This window comes from Amphibalanus amphitrite, unplaced genomic scaffold, assembly GCF_019059575.1.
Source record: "Amphibalanus amphitrite isolate SeventyFive unplaced genomic scaffold, NRLGWU_Aamphi_draft 000036F_arrow, whole genome shotgun sequence".
Classification (NCBI taxonomy): domain Eukaryota; kingdom Metazoa; phylum Arthropoda; class Thecostraca; order Balanomorpha; family Balanidae; genus Amphibalanus; species Amphibalanus amphitrite.
Genome location: NW_024881532.1, coordinates 882,918 through 900,191, shown reverse-complemented (window position 1 = coordinate 900,191; position 17,274 = coordinate 882,918). Strand labels below are relative to the sequence as shown.

The window sequence follows — 17,274 nt, the reverse complement described above, 5'->3', positions numbered from 1 at the left end:
TTCTAAACAGATTCGAACTTTGTGTTTTGGGTCCTTGACCCACCATTGACGGTCGACGAATGACCTGACCATAATAGCAGTCAGCAGATACAACCGGCTTCATGTTGTCTAGGCCAGCATCTTCATTTTTCGTGAAGCTCTTATACTCGGTCAGGAACCGATCAGCTGTAGGAGTCCGATCGACCCCCTCCCCCTCCCCTCCCCCCGGCCTCTAGGTACAGGTCTCGCGAGATTAAGCGGTAGGTTTTGCACTTTTACATTTCCGGTTATATCTCAGAAACTAATCGATCTACGATGAAGCCATTTTACACGATCATGGCCGGCTTGTTACCCAACAAGTCGATCGCATCTTCAACACTTAAAAGCTTAAGACGACGAAGATATAGCCTGAAGTACACTAAATTTTCTAGGTGCAAAACCTACCGCTAAAACCCGCGAGACCTGTACATTAGCTGCTGTAAAGACGCCAATAAGGACAAGGGTGGACCCGAAGAAGAGAAAGTTGAATACTTAACACACTAATATGTCCAAAATAAGCTATGGATTTACTTGGGGTACTCCTAAGGATATGCGATGGGTATTCTTGGGATTCGAGACGAGAATCTTGGGAAATTCTGGTCGAGATCTTGGGATGGAGCAAAAATGTGGATGGCATCACTGGTCCACAGAGATTCGGTTGACACGTGGGCATGAATTGAAAATAGATTAAATCAGTTTTACTGATAAATGGATGGATTTTCTCTTCTTCTTTTTTGGAAGACAGTGCTAAAGCTAGTGTCACCTATTTTGTATGCTTTCTCAGGCTTTTGATATTGCAGCATCAATGGAGTGAATTTAACAGCAAGGTCAATCCCAGACAGATTCATCAATTCCCATAAGTCAAGCTTTTTTCTGCTGGTAAGTGCTGGGAAGTATAGAGTAAGTTGCAAATACTTCCTTCAAGTATGCATTAGAGTCACCAATTATGCATGATAATGTTCACACACATCAGCTTGCAAGATAACTTTACTCATATAATGTAGTTAATATAATCATGTACACTTTTTATAGGTGTGTAATCATGACCTAATTGACTGAGGTGCTTGCTGTTACTGTTAAAATTTGTGCCATAGGTACTTGAAATGAGTATATTTATTGAAAAGAAGGGAGTCATGATTGCCATGTTAATATTCATGCAATTTGAATTGTTCTCAAAATAGTGTAATCAATCATGCTTATTATAGCAATGGACTAAGACAATAACTAGATTGCTATTTTTGACGGGCCGGGCCGGGCTGGGCTTGGACATATTTGCCAAGAGCGGGCTACGGGCTGGGCCGGGCTCTGAACCCATGGGCCCGGGCCGGGCTGGGCTGGGGATTTTGGGGCCCGTGGCGAACACTGGATGGAGATATGGTAGAGCGATGAAAACATCTGAAATGTGTGAAGGTCATCAATACGGAACAATTGGAATCAATATGGAATCAACCACAGACTTCTCTAATCAACACATCTCATCAGTTGTGCGCCGTTGCTACAGCATACTGATTTCGCTTTACAGATTCAGGCGCAGCTTCACTACCGGGGCCCTGCTTACCATTATCAAAGCTCATATCTTCTCTCGAATCATCTACTGCTTACCAGTTTGGGGCGGAGCTGCCGACAAATAACTAAAGCGATTGCAAAAAAAAAAAATGATTAACTTTGCGGCTCGTTTCGTGACCGGTTCGAAGCGCCGTGATCACATCACACCAGTTCTTAAGTCGGTCCACAGTCACGGATTGGCGAGCTGGAGTGGAGGAGCGTGATTAACTGAAGGTGCACCGCGCTATCTACGATCCCCATGCACCAGTCGTGGTGCAAGACATGTCCAAATTATTGTCCATACGTCGATGTGATGTGGCGACTCGTGACACGCGCCTGGCAGATACAGAGCAGGTGCACCTTCCGAAAGTGCAGCTTATTGCCACTCAAAAACACTTCTTGTACAGGGCTGGCTCGGCATGGAACCGGCTGCCCCGAGAGATCCTAAGCATGTCCAGCATATTTGCTTTTAAGCGGGCGATCAGGCCACCACGAAATGTATAGTTTGATGTTGAAGTGGCCTAAGGTGTTGCGTTGCCTTGGTCCTGTTTTTCTTTTCTCCTCTTTAGTGAACTTGAACGCGGCTCGAGGAAAAAGCATGTGCATTATTGTACAATGTACATAGTGGTTCCCTGATCATGTGCCATCCTGAAATAGCTATGCCTGCATGGAAGGATGTGCAACAAATAAATAGAAAAATAAATTGATAAGCAACATCATATATTTTTTTAGGTCAGGCCATGACTTTGAACTGGTATATTTTTTTAAGCTGAACTTTTTAGGTTAACTTAGGCTAGTTCTTTCGAAGCGAATCGACGAGAACAATACGATGATGTTTAATTAAATAGTACACAATGATTCACACCAAAACTGTTGCGGAAAAGTTATTCCGACAACATCCCTTTATTTTGGTAAATGGATAGTTTTCGCTTTAATCTCAGACTCTCAGCTCATTCCAAATATTGTACACATTCATTACAATCAGTTCAATCAATGTCACCTTGACTGACGTAAGAGAAACCGGAGCACTTAACTCGGGACGCCAGTACAATAGCAAGTACAACTCGGGACGCCAGCAAGTACAATCGCTCTGTGTACTCTGCCGTACTCTCCGTATGTAGGTCAAACCGGTGACCTGAGGTTAAATAATAGGGCATACTGACGAAAGAGCTTCGAAAGAGCTATCGAATGCGATTTCCCTCGACGCTGTAGCTCTTTTGGTGTGCGAACTTGAAATATTTGAACGTTTATAAATGCAAAATCGGGAAAATTTACGAGATAATTATATCATTGGTCGCCTTCAGTGTCCTCAGCGAAGACCTGATAAAAAGTACCCATATATGTAGCTATGAAAAATCTTAAAGCAAGCTAGCAAATGCTTTTTATGTGTCTTCTAGCTCTCTTAGTTTTTTTTTATAAGAAAATCAGATGTAACCAAATACGATGCTCAAAATTCTGGAACAAACTCCTGGGCCGTTACAGCTTGTGTATATCTCGGATTTGTCATAAAGGTCACTTAAAATCAGGCCACAACGTCAACTCACTATTGAAGTCTATGACTCCATGGGGAGATATTGAAACTGCTTATTCAGCGTAGCCGGAATAATCACAAGCTATCTCAAGCATTTGGAACCTACCTCAATTTCGTATCATGCTTTCAAGGTTCGACGTTAAATTACTTTTTGAAATTTACAGTTTTACACCTTGCGTGACGTCATACACCAAGTTGCCAAGGTCCTTTGAGGTCAACACACTTTTCGTCATGAGCTCCTGGTCACATTGAGCAATTGAGTCGGGAAATCTATCGAGGAACCCAGAAAAGCTGTCGAATCAAGTGTCTGCAAAATGACTTCATTTTATCTAACACCATACTCCGACCCTACAGGCCGTTGAGCTGACCTCAAATGTCACCCTGGAACGGGGCACAACTTGCTGCGTCTCGTATTCGGACACTCGCTCGTTGTTTCCGCGACCTCCCAAGTGAACTAGGAGCGACACGGCGAACCGGTACGGTATCCCCTCTCCCCCTCCCCCCAACGCATATGGCTTGGAGAAAACCGATCGGTCAGGTGAGGGTAAAGTCTGTCAGAAAGACTGACCAGAAGGAAATCATCGATCGTTAAACGATGAAACACCAATGTTATTGTTTCTGGTTGCGATTGCTCCTGAGCAAACGGTACACCGCCAGGGGGCGCCGGCACCTAGCGGCCACAGCTGGAACTAGCAAATCGATGGTCGCACATTGGGAGGTCGACGTCGAGTCTCGCGGTCTGGTCTGCGCCGAGTGCGACCGGGGGCGACCGGCCCTCTGCACACAAGGTAAGAGAACCGGTTCATGTTTATTGGTTTTGTTTCTAGCAGTCCCTTCGCTTCACATTTTCCCAAATCCGATAGCCGACCCACAACTGCTCTGCCTTTTCATTCGTCCTTCTGCAATCCGCTTGCTCGACCTTACCATGACGTCACGACTACGTAAAGTAGTATCGACTCCCAGGTGTTTTGTAGGTTAATTACTATCAAATTGGTATCCTTTATCCGCTGTTCATTTCGTGGTATTACGAGGAAGGCCCAATCAATGCTGTAAGTTCCGTGGCTTCTCATAACGCCTAATTCAACTAACATTTTATTGGAGAAGACAAATTCAACAGATGGCTACAAAGAGATATGTTTCCATAGATCTCGGTGAGAACCAACAGCACGTTACGTCTCGACCGTTTATGACAGGATAAGGAAGCTTTCACCTTGCATTCTTTTCTTTTGCGATTTGAGTTTGCGATTTGACACAACTCATCGCATAGCAACTGGTGCTTCTTTTCTGGCCACACTGCAACAGTGTTCTTGTGCATGTTACACAAAGTCGCTGACCCATTATGAACTCGTTTTATCTTCTAGAAAAATACCGAGGAGTTTCACTTTGCAGTAAAAGCATAGCCCTCACTCGTGCAGAAAGGTTGGTCCAGCCTACAACTTTGTTTTTTTTTACGTAGAAGGCAATGCATCTCATACAGTTTGACAGATCATGCTGAAATGATTAAGCCAACATTTTAAGGGCTGAGGCATCGCTTGCCTATCTTAACCCTCGCCCGTATTGGTGTTTTGCCAGCCGTGAACGTAAAAGGGCGGGGGGGGGCCGTTGGAACCCCCCCCCCCTGCCGTTTCGCCCCTGATCGAGCATAGAGCTTCGCGGAAAAAACGAGCGTGTTGCCCGTGACGAGAGAAAGCCGACAACACCCACTTTTAAGGTCCTAGGTCATCGATTGACCTTCAAGGTCAGGTCAATGACTCAAAAGTCGGAAAAATCGGGACCTGTTAGAACGTCGTAAGGCGTTGCTGCTATGGAGGTTTCCTGCAGGTACTGATCACGAATATCATGTTAGTTTTGATCACAGATGATGTCTTCATGCATTTAGGCGAGGTCGGGTCAGGTCAGGTCAACCAGTAGGGGTCCTGTCGGGTATTCGTAGTAGGTGTCAACCGCCTCTGACAGCTTCGTAACATATTACGAAGGTACCAAAACTGCTTATGTTTGAACGCTTGAAACCACGAAAAGACTGCAAACGCGCGGCTAATGCGAGCCGACACGACACGTGCACACCGAATCGCGATTCCGGCCGAACATGGTCTCGAACAGTAGGTCACAGGTCAAAGGTCATTTGGATCAGGGTCATTACTTTTAGGAGAGGTGTAGAATTGATTAACGCGAGGGTACTGAAAGTTTCGTCAAGATCGGCCGCTTTTTACGCGAGTTATTCGTGAAAAACCGAGGGGAGGGGGTCCGTTCGACCCCCTTCTATACGGGCGAGGGTTAAGGTGAAAGCAAATTGCTCGGGTCATGACATGTCATGATGGTTACGACATCTAAACAGAAATAACTTCAAGTCCACCATATTTTTAACAAATAACGGATCCGCAATATCGACAAGAAAGACATTATTTGAATACGTACTGATGGTTAGAAAGTACCGAGATGCCAGTTTTTCCTGTCCAACGTCAATTGACCATGGATCTCAGTGTCAACTGTCAAAACTGGGTCAGATATTTTGCTTTATTTCATGTTATGTGTGTGAAAACCATTCTGGAATTTGCCAACGTTATGAAAATATCAAAAGCCTCGACACTCGATCACGAATTTGGTATTTATTTCAAATTGATTGTTGCTCTCACACATGGGAATTAATCTCCTCTCCTCTCCTCTCCTCTCCTCTCCTCTCCTCTCCTCTCCTCTCCTCTCCTCTCCTCTCCTCTCCTCTCCTCTCCTCTCCTCTCCTCTCCTCTCCTCTCCTCTCCTCTCCTCGGAAAGGGAGATGGACTAGGAAGAGCTCTCCCCAGTCCCTCTATCTCTCCTTGGCCTTCTTCCTTTGTCTCTGTGAATGTCTTTCAGTCCTCACTCCTCTCTCTGTCTTCCTCTCCCTCTCTCTCTCTCTCCCTGTCCCTCTCTCCCTCTCTCCCTCTCTCTCTCTCTCTCTCTCTCTCTCTCTCTCTCTCTCTCTCTCTCTCTCTCCTTCTCTCTTTCTCTTTCAATCTAACCCAAACCGAAACACTGAGAACATAGTTACCATGCAGGCAGGATGTCAATGTAGCATGCAGGAAGGCTGACGCCTTTCGGTACGTTACCAAGATGAAGACGCTGAAGTGAAGAATCCAATTGTCGACCCGTGGCTCGTCTCGGAACTCGGCCAAGGGTTCAGAGATGGTCCAGAGTGATTGCTTGTTGGCTGTTGCCGTCGCATCATCACCGAATTCAAAACATGATGTTCGTGAAAATCCCGAGCGGAAGATTATCACTATATATTCATCACACTGTCACCAACCTTCACAATTCACTAAGATAAGATCCACACCCACCACTCACCAAAGCACTGCACTAGTCCAATAGGGAGCGTCCACTGACCAGTCACCACTGCTCAGCAATCGAGTGATTGCGACTGCTGTCACTCGTCTACGCACGATCATGAGATGCGGTCGTCTGGAGCCAGCTGATACTCAACGCTGATTGGTGGAGAACATGAGATGGTAACTCGCCTCGGGCGATGCCTCGGCGGCGGCGGCGGCGGTGGGGGAGGGGAGGAACAGGGGGTACGAGGCGACGCCGAGAGGCGCGATGACCAGGAAGTGTCGTGTGTCGCTCGTTGCTTGTGTCTATAGATGAGATGGGAAGTGTCATGTGAGTGCAAAATGATACTGCAATGCTGCATTGAAGTCTGAAGAGATGTGATGGTCGAAAGTGAAGGCTGGTTTACTTATAGGTAATAATTACATTAGATTAGAATAATGAAAAGATTGACTTCACTCCAGAAGGTTTAACGAGGCAGGCATGGCTATTGTCACCTATCTGCAGTCACTCTCCCTTGCTATGTGATTGAAGCTCTTCGTGACAGCACGTTGACGTTTATTGTCGGTTTCAGATGCGCCGGTGCGCGGTGCGTCTCGCCGTGCTCGTGGGCCTCACCGTGACCGTAATCACGCTGCTACTGAACACCGTGTCAGCCGAGATCAGCCGGGGAGGGGTCAGCTCCCAGCAGCTCGTCCCGGAGAAGAAAACCCTGAACCTGGCCGGAATATTTCCCATCTCCGGAACGGAGGGATGGCAGGGGGGACAGGTGAGCTCATGACTCGTGTGTTTCAACTTTCACAAGATCAACCCACTCGCCAACGAGCTCAGACTTGGCCCTTTTTTCATTTCATGCCTTGTTGTCGTGAGTCTGAGCCACCCGCTCTCAAGCCTCAATTCTTCAAATGATTTCTGGTTTTATTTTCACAAAAGTTTTGGACCCAGCGCCCCGCGGGGATGAACCCTTGTGCGTGCAACTGTTATCTTGTCAGGCGTGGACAAGTATCTAAAACATGATGCTCGATAAATAAGAAACGTTTAACGTTTTAGTCTTGGGCAATGGGCATGGCGTTACTTTTAACTGACTACTTCATCAGACAACCAGTAATGCAACAGATATCTAACATCAATCATGCCTGTGTGCTCGCTCGACAGGCATGTCTGCCGGCGGCTCAGATGGCCGAGGAGGATGTCAACGCCCGGGAGGACCTCCTGTCGGGGTACATTTTACACATGACCTGGAACGACAGCAAGGTAAGCGGACAGTGTACTGGAGACACACAGGGGTGTTTCATAAGCCGAGGGACGCTAAAAATCTCAAAGTAGAAATCTAGCGTTAGAACGTTGTTTACTTGGTGAGAGAAAGTTATCGGCGATATTAATGGAGCCAGGTCAAACTATCCTAATTATTCCTTCATAAGACACGTCATACGTTATTCTAAGCTCATGCTCGGGCCAATAAACGTTCAAAGTACGCACTTTATCTTTCCATTCAAAGCAGCAATTGTATCACTGCTCAGTCCCATGATCGTCTGTCGTTCACCGTCAGTGTGAGCCGGGCCTGGGTGCCCGCGTGATGTACGACCTGCTGTACAACAAGCCGCAGAAGTTAATGCTGATCGGCGGCTGCTCGACCGTCTGCACCACCATCGCCGAGGCGGCGCGCATGTGGAACCTCATGGTGGTCAGTTCAAGGCTCGCATTTTGCCCGTCTTGTTTACGAGGTCTTGTCTCTGTCTACTTCTAACGCTTCGAATTAACACTGTACTAAGTTCGTGGAGCTGTTCATATTGTCTTTTTTTATCAAATATCTTCAAAGTTTGGTGGCAACGTTTTCCATTTCTCCCTGCTCAGCCATGCACAGTTTACAAGCTCATCCAATAAACGTTTTCCATCTTACGTCGGGTCATCTTCTCGGTTGGTAAACCATGCTTGTTACGTTTTCAGCTGTCGTACGGGAGCAGCTCTCCGGCTCTGTCGGACCGGAAGCGGTTCCCGACCTTCTTCCGCACCCACCCCTCTGCCACGGTGCACAACCCGACGCGCATCAAGCTGTTCCAGCTGTACGGCTGGACGCGGATCGCCATCCTCCAGCAGGCAGAGGAAGTCTTCATATCGGTATGGGACGATAGACCTGGCAAGAAAAAAACACTTATAAGAGATCTAAAATTATCTGTTGATGGTATGTGAAATGAGTAAAAAAATCAAAGTGCTTAAGAGTTGATGCATCTACCTTCAGAGTATGAAATGCTCTAATCGTGTTTACTTCGAACTTTTGTATTAGAGCTCAATGACTTACGATTCACCCATTGTATTGCCTTTCAGACGGTTAAAGACATGGAGGAACGGTGCAAACAGGCCGGCATCGAAATCCTGACGCGGCAAAGTTTCCTCACCGACCCTTCTGAGTCGGTAAAAAACCTTCGTCGGCCGGATGCCAGGTAATTACAGACACAGTTGAGTAAATGCACATTCTATTTACTAAGATTCAATCAATGTAAAATAATTTACGTTATCAATTTTTGTTTATTGCACGCATCAATCAAGCAGAATCCACAGCTTCATTCCTACAATTGTTACATACAAATAACATCATGTCAAATATGTATCTGAATACCTAATCTGACACCGATGAATTACCCCCGAAAAACAGGAGTCTCGCAAATGATAGTGGTTTGATGGCGATTCGTTCGTAGGGGCAACAAAATAAGCCACCTATTATGGTATTCAACATTGGAACCCTATCAATTTCAGAATTGTGGTCGGGCTTTTCTACGTAGCAGCTGCGAGGCGCGTTTTATGTGAGATCTACAAGCAGAAAATGTACGGCAAAAGCTACGTTTGGCTCTTCATTGGTAAGAGACGCTAACTAAGCGTGGCCATGGTGGCGTCTATACGGGACGTAATGATTCACGGTGGACTTCCGTATCAAGAAAGCTGAAGACTGAGCTTGTGATAGCGCGACGAAACATTGCTAATAGGTGTTTTTAAGGTGGTGATTGATAGGTGATTTTAAATTATGAGTAAATAGCTGTAAATAGCTTTACCTAACTGTTTTATTATTATTCCAGCTGCACACCGATAAAAAGTGGTTTAAATTTTAAAAGGGGATCCTAATGATAAGCTGCGATAAAATTATGACGATTTCATGACGCCTCGCAACCGATGACAACACAATGGCTTCACACAGTCCACAGCTAATCGGCTCGTTTCTCGCCCCAGGCTGGTACGAGGACAACTGGTTCGAGGTGAATCTGAAGGAAGAGGGCGTCAACTGCACGCGCGAGCAGATGGCTGAGGCTGCTGAGGGTCACATCACCACCGAGGCGCTCATGTGGGACCAGGACAACAGCACCACCGTCTCCGGAATGGTAAATACAACAGCACCACCATCTCCGGAATGGTAAATACAACAGCACCACCATCTCCGGAATGGTAAATACAACAGCACCACCATCTCCGGAATGGTAAATACAACAGCACCACCGTCTCCGGAATGGTAAATACGAGACGTCCAACAGCACTACTGTTTCTATAAAAAAAAATACCGCATATGAAAGTGGCATATGTGTTTATACCATTTTTAAAACGGTAAATACACATCGGTCCCACTTTTTCCGGACACTTATTGTTTACAATAATTTCGTTGTTTTCAGATCACTATCAACAGAAACGTTCCCAAATCGACAATGGACTTGCTTCCGAACAAGAAATATCACTTTAATGTCTTGTTCGATAAGAGGAAAAATACTGGATCATAACGGCTGCTCTAATGCTCCCTCGCTTTCCAAATGCAGGCCTGTATGAGCCACAATAACCTTCCCCACCCTCAGACTGCTGGCCAGTTCGAGCAGCGTTTGAACGCAAAGCTGAAAAGTCCTGACCGAATCCCGGACGGCTACCAGGAGGCGCCGCTGGCCTACGACGCCATCTGGGCCATCGCGCTCGGTAAGAGACAGACAGATGCCCTCTGGGCCATTGTGATCGGTAAGACAGGGACGCCCTCTGGGTCATTTGGCTCGGTATGACAGGAGATAAGCGTTTTCCCGGGGCCATTGAGCTCGGTTTAACCTCTTCTGCCTTTTCTTGCAGCACTAAACAAGACAGCGGCAAACTTGCAAACGCGAGGCCTTTATCTGGAGAACTTCACTTACACCCACACGGAAATCGCTGACGCCATAAAAACCGCAATGGAGCAAACTTCATTCCAAGGAATTTCGGTAACAGCGACATTTTCTTCTTCTGCATGCTGTACTTTTGGCTTCGCCTATATTGAACGTTTAAAAAATGGAGAAAAGTATTCTTATATCATTATAACTTTTAAAGAAATGAAAAGATTTTAAAATAAATAATTGTAATTATTTGCTCAATGTTGAAAGAGAAGTGTAACGGGCTTTCGCATTTCCGTTTTTTAGCAATGTTTCTACGTGCAGAAACTGTTTACTGCGTAAAGTAATTGCAGTAGTCATCTTAAATTTGTACCCATAAACTTATCCAGCCCCAACCCATTTGACGTCTCCACCCCTGCCGTCATCTCCCAGGGTCTGGTGAAGTTCAGCACGAAGGGTGACCGACTGGCCCGCACTCAGTTTGAGCAGCTTCAGGACGGCAACTACGTCAGGCTCGGGTTCTACGACACCAACACGGACAACTTCACCCAGATCGCCAACGCCCGCTGGATCGGTGAGCAAATAAATTATCCGGGACGGATCGTCTTATAGGGGGAATTTGAGTTAATGCATGAGCATGGGACTAGCTCAGATCACGGGATTTTATGATCGGATAATAACTGTAATGGAGGGATAAAAAAGTAGCTTCCATTATTTCAACTGTAAGTGTGCTTATCGAATCTCCGATAGCAGTAGCACATAGCATATACCACCACTCTATCAAGTCTGCACTGGAGCCCGATACCGCACCCACGGGCCCTCAAAATTCAACCGCAAATCATCACTTTTTTCTGTTTTTGTGTTACTTTTTCCTTGCTGTCTTACAGTATGATTCGTTCACAATACGTCATCCGCCAGTCGTCATAGTGATCCGTGTGTGCCAACAGGTAACAAGGTGCCGCAGGACCGTACGATCGTGATGGTGACGCTGAGGACCGTCTCGCTGACGCTGTTCGTCCTGATGTGCTGCCTCAGCTTCCTCGGGCTGGCGGTAGCAGTCGGTCTGCTCTGCTTCAACTATATCTACCGAGAACGAAGGTCAGGGGATTAGGGGTTACGTGTGCGGCAGACAGGTATTGGAGAAAGAAAGCTTTCCTGAGAAGGTTGAAGTCCATCCTCCATTTCACCCCGGAGCGTGTCAGCCTCTGAGTACCTATTAATTGTCGCTGCATGGTAATGATTTGGTGCCCTCAAAGCCTCTTGCAAAATACACGTAGCTTCTGACAGTTCACATCTTAGTGAGGTTCAACTCTTTGCTTTCGTATTTATGCAGAGCTCAAATAAGTAATGAAATTCTCCGACAGTAATTTGCTGACCATTCGGCCTGTCACCGAGAAATAAACAGGACCGGCGACCACATATAGGACGGCCTAAAGCAGACAATCGAGACAAAGCAATAATCCTCCCTCGCCCACTCGTCTTTGCTGTCACCATCCAAAGCGGCACATCGGGCACCTTATTCACCTGCTTCACGATACCCCTGTCCGACGGCAGGCTGATCCGCCACTCTCACCCGGTGGGTAACGACATGACGCTGGTCGGCATCTGCCTCTGTCTGCTGTCGGTGGTGCTGCTCGGCCTGGACGGACGCTTCGTGCCCGAACACCACTACCACGTGGTGTGTCAGGCGCGCACCTGGACGCTCAGCGTCGGCTTCACACTCAGCTTCGGCGCCATGTTCACCAAGATCTGGCGCGTGCACCGGTTCGCCACTAAGGCCGAGGAGAAGGTGAGAAAAACATCCCGAGAAATGCAGAAGAGTTGTGGATCACGCATGGCAGTAAGAACACAGGTATATTAGTGGTGATGTTACAGTGCAGAACGTTGCCGAACAATGCTATTCACTTTGAACAATAACGACGTGCTTAATTTCTCCTTAATTGTCTATTTGCTTCTGTCAAGACTCGATCTAGCTGCTTCAGCAAACACCATAGTGAAGGAACACAAAATGTACAAGTATTGCCTTGGTTCGTCTCTACAAGAAGGTTAGGTGTGCTTCCTCGTTGTTATGTCCGTATATTTTCCAGTCAGGTTCACATATCAAGCGATTTTCCCCTCAGATAAAGGTGCAGCCGCGGCGTCTGTACATCCTGGTGGGCTGCCTGCTGCTAGTGGACGTGGCCTTCCTACTCACCTGGCACATCATGGACCCGCTGTACAGGGACATCGAGAGCTTCCCGCTGGAGGACCCGCACAACACGCAGGAGGACATCAAGTTCAAGCCGCTGCTGGAGCATTGCTACTGCCGCAACCTCACCACCTGGCTCGGTAAGAGGGGCAATGTGAACGGCAGTTCTTAACTGTCATCCCACCAACTGGTTCAGTAAAGAGGGAAGCGTGTCTCGCATTCTTAGCCTCACCAACCGAATCGATAAGCATAAAAACACGTGATGACATACATGAACACATGAATGTGTCACTCAAACCTATGCCTCAACTTCCCAACCCGCTTCCGGCAGGAATATTGTACGGCTTCAAGGGTCTTCTGCTCATCTTCGGTCTCTTCCTGGCCTACGAGACGCGCAGTATCAAACTGAAGGAGATCAACGACTCGCGACTGGTCGGCATGAGCATCTACAACGTGGTGGTGCTGTGTCTGATCACGGCACCCGTCTCCATGGTTATCGGCAGCCAGCAGGACGCCAGCTTCGCCTTCGTCGCACTGGCCATCGTCTTCTGTTGCTACATCTCCATGGGGCTCATCTTCTTCCCAAAAGTACGAACTGACGCATGCCGCAAGCGATTAGGGATGTGATTGATTTTTTTTCTAATTTATCAATATTTGTTTACCTCCTATTGGAAATCATTAGAACATTTATAGCTGCCCATATCTTATCAAAATGAAAAGCCGGAAACGTCTAATCCGTAAATGGATCCTCACATTTTATAAATGTTATGCTTGGTATAGCGGGAACGTCATTTCGGAACCCAGCCATTAACCTGCTACACTGCGCGCTCGCAGATCATGGACGTGATCCGTAATCCCCGTGAGCGGGTGGACCCGGCTGAGGAGATGCCTAGTCGAGAGGAGGAGGAACGCTACAGAAAACTGCTCTCCGAAAACGACGAGCTGCAGAGACTCATCGCCGAGGTGAGTAGAGATGCTCCGTCGATTCCAATATTTGCCTTGAAAATAACAAAAAGTTGTAATATTAATTATACCTCATCATCTAAGCTTGCGCACTTCTCCCCCGTGTGCATTCAATGCCAATTTCGATCGGAGTCTCTTTCATTCAGCTCTCGAGCGACATCTAACTCATCTAACTTTCCGTTCGGCAGAAGGAGGAAAAGGTCCGCCTGCTCCGTCAGAAGCTGCAGGAGCGGGCCGCCGCTCGCACCACCGGCGGAGCTGTGGTAGCAGCCCCCGCCCTGGGCCTGGTGGCCGCCACTCGCATGTTGGACCCCGGTCAGCCGCTGGGTGGCTCGGGCGCCGGCCCGTCCGCGTCGCGCCGCCCGAGCGCCGACCGAAGACCGAGCGCCGACCGCCGTCCGAGCGCCGACCGCCGACCGAGGGTGACGGTCGTCTGCGCCACTCCGCCACCGGGGGAGGGCGGTGGCCGATACAGTCCAACACCTCGGTCCCCCTCGCCCCGGCCGGAGACCCCGGACGGACCGTGTTTCAGTATCGTCGTCCCTCGTCGCGGCGAGGGCAGCAAGGGCAGCTCGCCGAGCCCCGAGCCAGTGTCGGCGGCAGCGGAATCCGAACGGGAGCCCCTTCAGCCGAGCCCGGCGCCCAACCAATCCAGTCCGCTGACCAATCAGTCCAGTCTGACCAATGTCAACAGCCAGCTGTCTAATCAGTCGCTCCCAACCACAACTCCGTGCAGCCCTGTGAGCAATCAGCCGAGTCAGGTTTCTAAGCCGGCCAATTCTGTGTCTAACCAGCCTAGTCCAGTTCCATTGGTGCAGAGTCCCGTACCAGTGGTGCAGAGTCCGACACCACTGGTGTCCAGTCCTGTACCACTGGTTCAGAGCCCGGCACCACTGGTGCCCAGTACTGCACCACTGGTGCAGAGCTCCGTACCCAGTCAGCAGGATGGCCTGGACGCAAAACCAGCCACCACTCCAAACGCCAGTCCCGTGCCACCGGGGATCAGTGTCCTGGGCATCATCGCCTACACGAAGGGGCCGCGCAACCCGGCCACGGGCGACTTCGACCCCAGCGAGAGCTATCTGTAGGGATTTCAGGCGAGGGCGTGTCCTGCTGGAATCAGGTGGTGTGACGTTTTACAGGGCATGTGAGCATACGTAGGATTGGCTGGATGGGGAGAATGGGATGCATACATGCATTTAAATTGTTAGCTGACGTCATGATGAACACATGAGTACACGTTTTCGGGACCTTTCACCCTCCATTCCACTTCCATGCAGACAACGCACACATAGGCGGCGGAACGGGGAGGGCATCGGGGCACCGTGCCCCCTTTGATTTTGGCATTTTAACATTAACCCTATGAACGTTGCATGGAAAGAACGGGACAACAAGTCGGCAGTGCCCCCCCCCCCCTCTTAATTGAAGGTGTTCCGCCGCTACTGAGCGCACATTCATGCACCGAACCATGATTGAATATCCATATACGGTCGTTTGAAAGATAGCGATGCCGCTAGATAATGAGCATTTAAAATGTCGTAGGGCGGTACCTGGTGTGAACGCACAAACATGTGCAGTGTATTGACGTGTTTTCGTGTGCAATGTGGGGACACAGTAAAAATGACTATGTCGTATCAGGAAGTCCGTGTGATGAGTCAATCAACGTAATGCAGATTATATTATCCCCGGTCGGCAATTTGATGACTATCATGTTCGTCGGAAACAACCAATCAAACGTTGATTGTATTAATTTTGCGATCTAACACATGCCAATTGGTCGCATATTACGACTATAAGTAGAGCTGAGAAGCACCATTGATATTGCTGCAAAGCATAAATAATCAGTGTTTCATGCTCGTAATGCTCGTAGCGTTGAACTTACTCGTATTTTAATGATGGCTGACACTTTCTTTTGAATCTAATGCTGAATAGTTATTTTTAATTAATAGCTAAATCCCACCAGTGTGAGGGCAACATTACATAATGATAGTGGTCTGATTAGTCGAGTTTCCAATGCTGTTTGTGTTACCGTGTTCGGCACCAGCTATTTTGCACAAATATTTAAGCGTTTTTGCTTAAACGCTTTTTAACTTATGGCTAATCAATGTTCTTATTGGTGTAATTGGTGTGTACCTAAGTGTATGCATTGCATCACATGCTATACCCATATACACATGCACCCATTTCCTGTGCTAACTGTTCTGTTGCGAGAGTAAGAGATCAACAGATCAAACAAAAATACTTACATTACGCAATGCTTCGCGCTTGTAGTGGCTACCCGATATTGCTGTTAAAGAAAGGAATAATCTTATTAATGCAATCATTGCAATTAGCACAGTACAAGGAAGGAGCTTGAATCTCATGTTGAAGTTACTGATGTGTTCTGTTAATGAGATGTTGATGTGTTGGTAACGTTGACAATTGGTGAGCCGCACCTATAATTGTAGACCAGCCAACCCACCGATCTGTGTTGTAGCGCCATGCTTTGATTGTTGTTGGTTCCTCGCTGTTGCCCATTGTCCAATGAGTGTATCATTGTTGTACCCTGGCCCTGGTGACCAGCGTAGTCGGTCTGTTGAGCCAAATAGCCCGCGGCGCCGCCGGAACTCCTGTGGGGACCACTGTACGCTCCACGGTCCCGGGACGAGACCAAGCCGAGCGGCACCCTTTTGAGAGAGGCCGCCCTCCTCATTTGCAGCTGGTGGCGCCGGCGGCGGTGCGCCTCATCTGTATTCAAAGCTGGCCCGATTGTTTGCTATCCGTTCGGAGGCCTGTTTAATCCGCGGCTGTCGCGTGGACCACCGCCGGCGGTGCGCGCCGCTAAACAATGCGCGATGTGAGGCCGGGCCACTTGTCGCCGGCCAGATTGAGCCAAGATTGCTTTGTGAGTTTTGCGCCGTCGGTTGGCCGCGGGCACCGAGAGCCGGAGAGAGAGCCGAGCGGCTGGAATCGCAGCCGAATCGCCGCCGGCGCCGGCCGCTCGCAGCAGCTTTGACCCGAATAAAGGTGCATCAATGCAACGCTTTCTCTTTGATGTCTGGAGATTTCTAGAATGTATGACTAGGTGTGAATGAAAGCGCCGGATGTCAAAGAAAGGCGCAGTGTTTGTGCCGCACGCTGCGCACGCTGTAAGAAAACACCCTGAGACAACAATACCTTTCCTGAAACAGAAGGGGGCATATATATGAATACAAATGATATGCTGTGGCACTTAGCTACAAGCTACATATACAACAGACATGCACATTGCACAGCAATTCACGGACACATGCAATATTTAGCAATGAGGCTCTGAAAGCAATAGCCAGTGAATAAACAATACTGTTCTTTAAAGGGACTATCCCACCTTTAACATGGGGTTTGAGTTGAGATAGCCAAGTTTGCGGCGAGGTTCAGAAACCACTATCTATCTAGGTTGCAACCCCCGCGGCCTCTTGGTGTTGAAGAAATTCGTTCCCTTCATTTGAAAATGGGCCTTGCGCAAGGCCCTATCTTCAACATGGAGCGACCGTTAGTGTGACGTCACCTCGTTTAGTCATGCTGATTTAAATGGGTTTTTTCGTTGAAAAATCGCTTAAAACTTGGTCTGTGAACTTTGTTGTGGTGCCTACAGAGTAAAA

The 17,274-nt window shown here is 48.0% G+C and overlaps 1 protein-coding gene across 1 annotated transcript; it reads left to right on the top strand.

Moving 5' to 3' along the window:
- Nucleotides 1–3,805: 3,805 nt before the first annotated feature.
- On the top strand, nt 3,806–16,674 carry LOC122371892 (gamma-aminobutyric acid type B receptor subunit 1-like). Its single transcript, XM_043348664.1, has 17 exons — nt 3,806–3,882; nt 6,969–7,163; nt 7,550–7,648; nt 7,944–8,078; nt 8,342–8,512; nt 8,720–8,835; nt 9,149–9,249; nt 9,617–9,765; nt 10,228–10,342; nt 10,487–10,614; nt 10,936–11,077; nt 11,451–11,601; nt 12,058–12,292; nt 12,624–12,831; nt 13,023–13,279; nt 13,526–13,654; nt 13,843–16,674. Exons 2-17 carry the CDS (start codon nt 6,969–6,971, stop codon nt 14,740–14,742), a joined length of 3,231 nt encoding a protein of 1,076 aa, XP_043204599.1. The 5' UTR covers nt 3,806–3,882; the 3' UTR covers nt 14,743–16,674.
- The last annotated feature ends 600 nt before the right edge of the window (nt 16,675–17,274 follow it).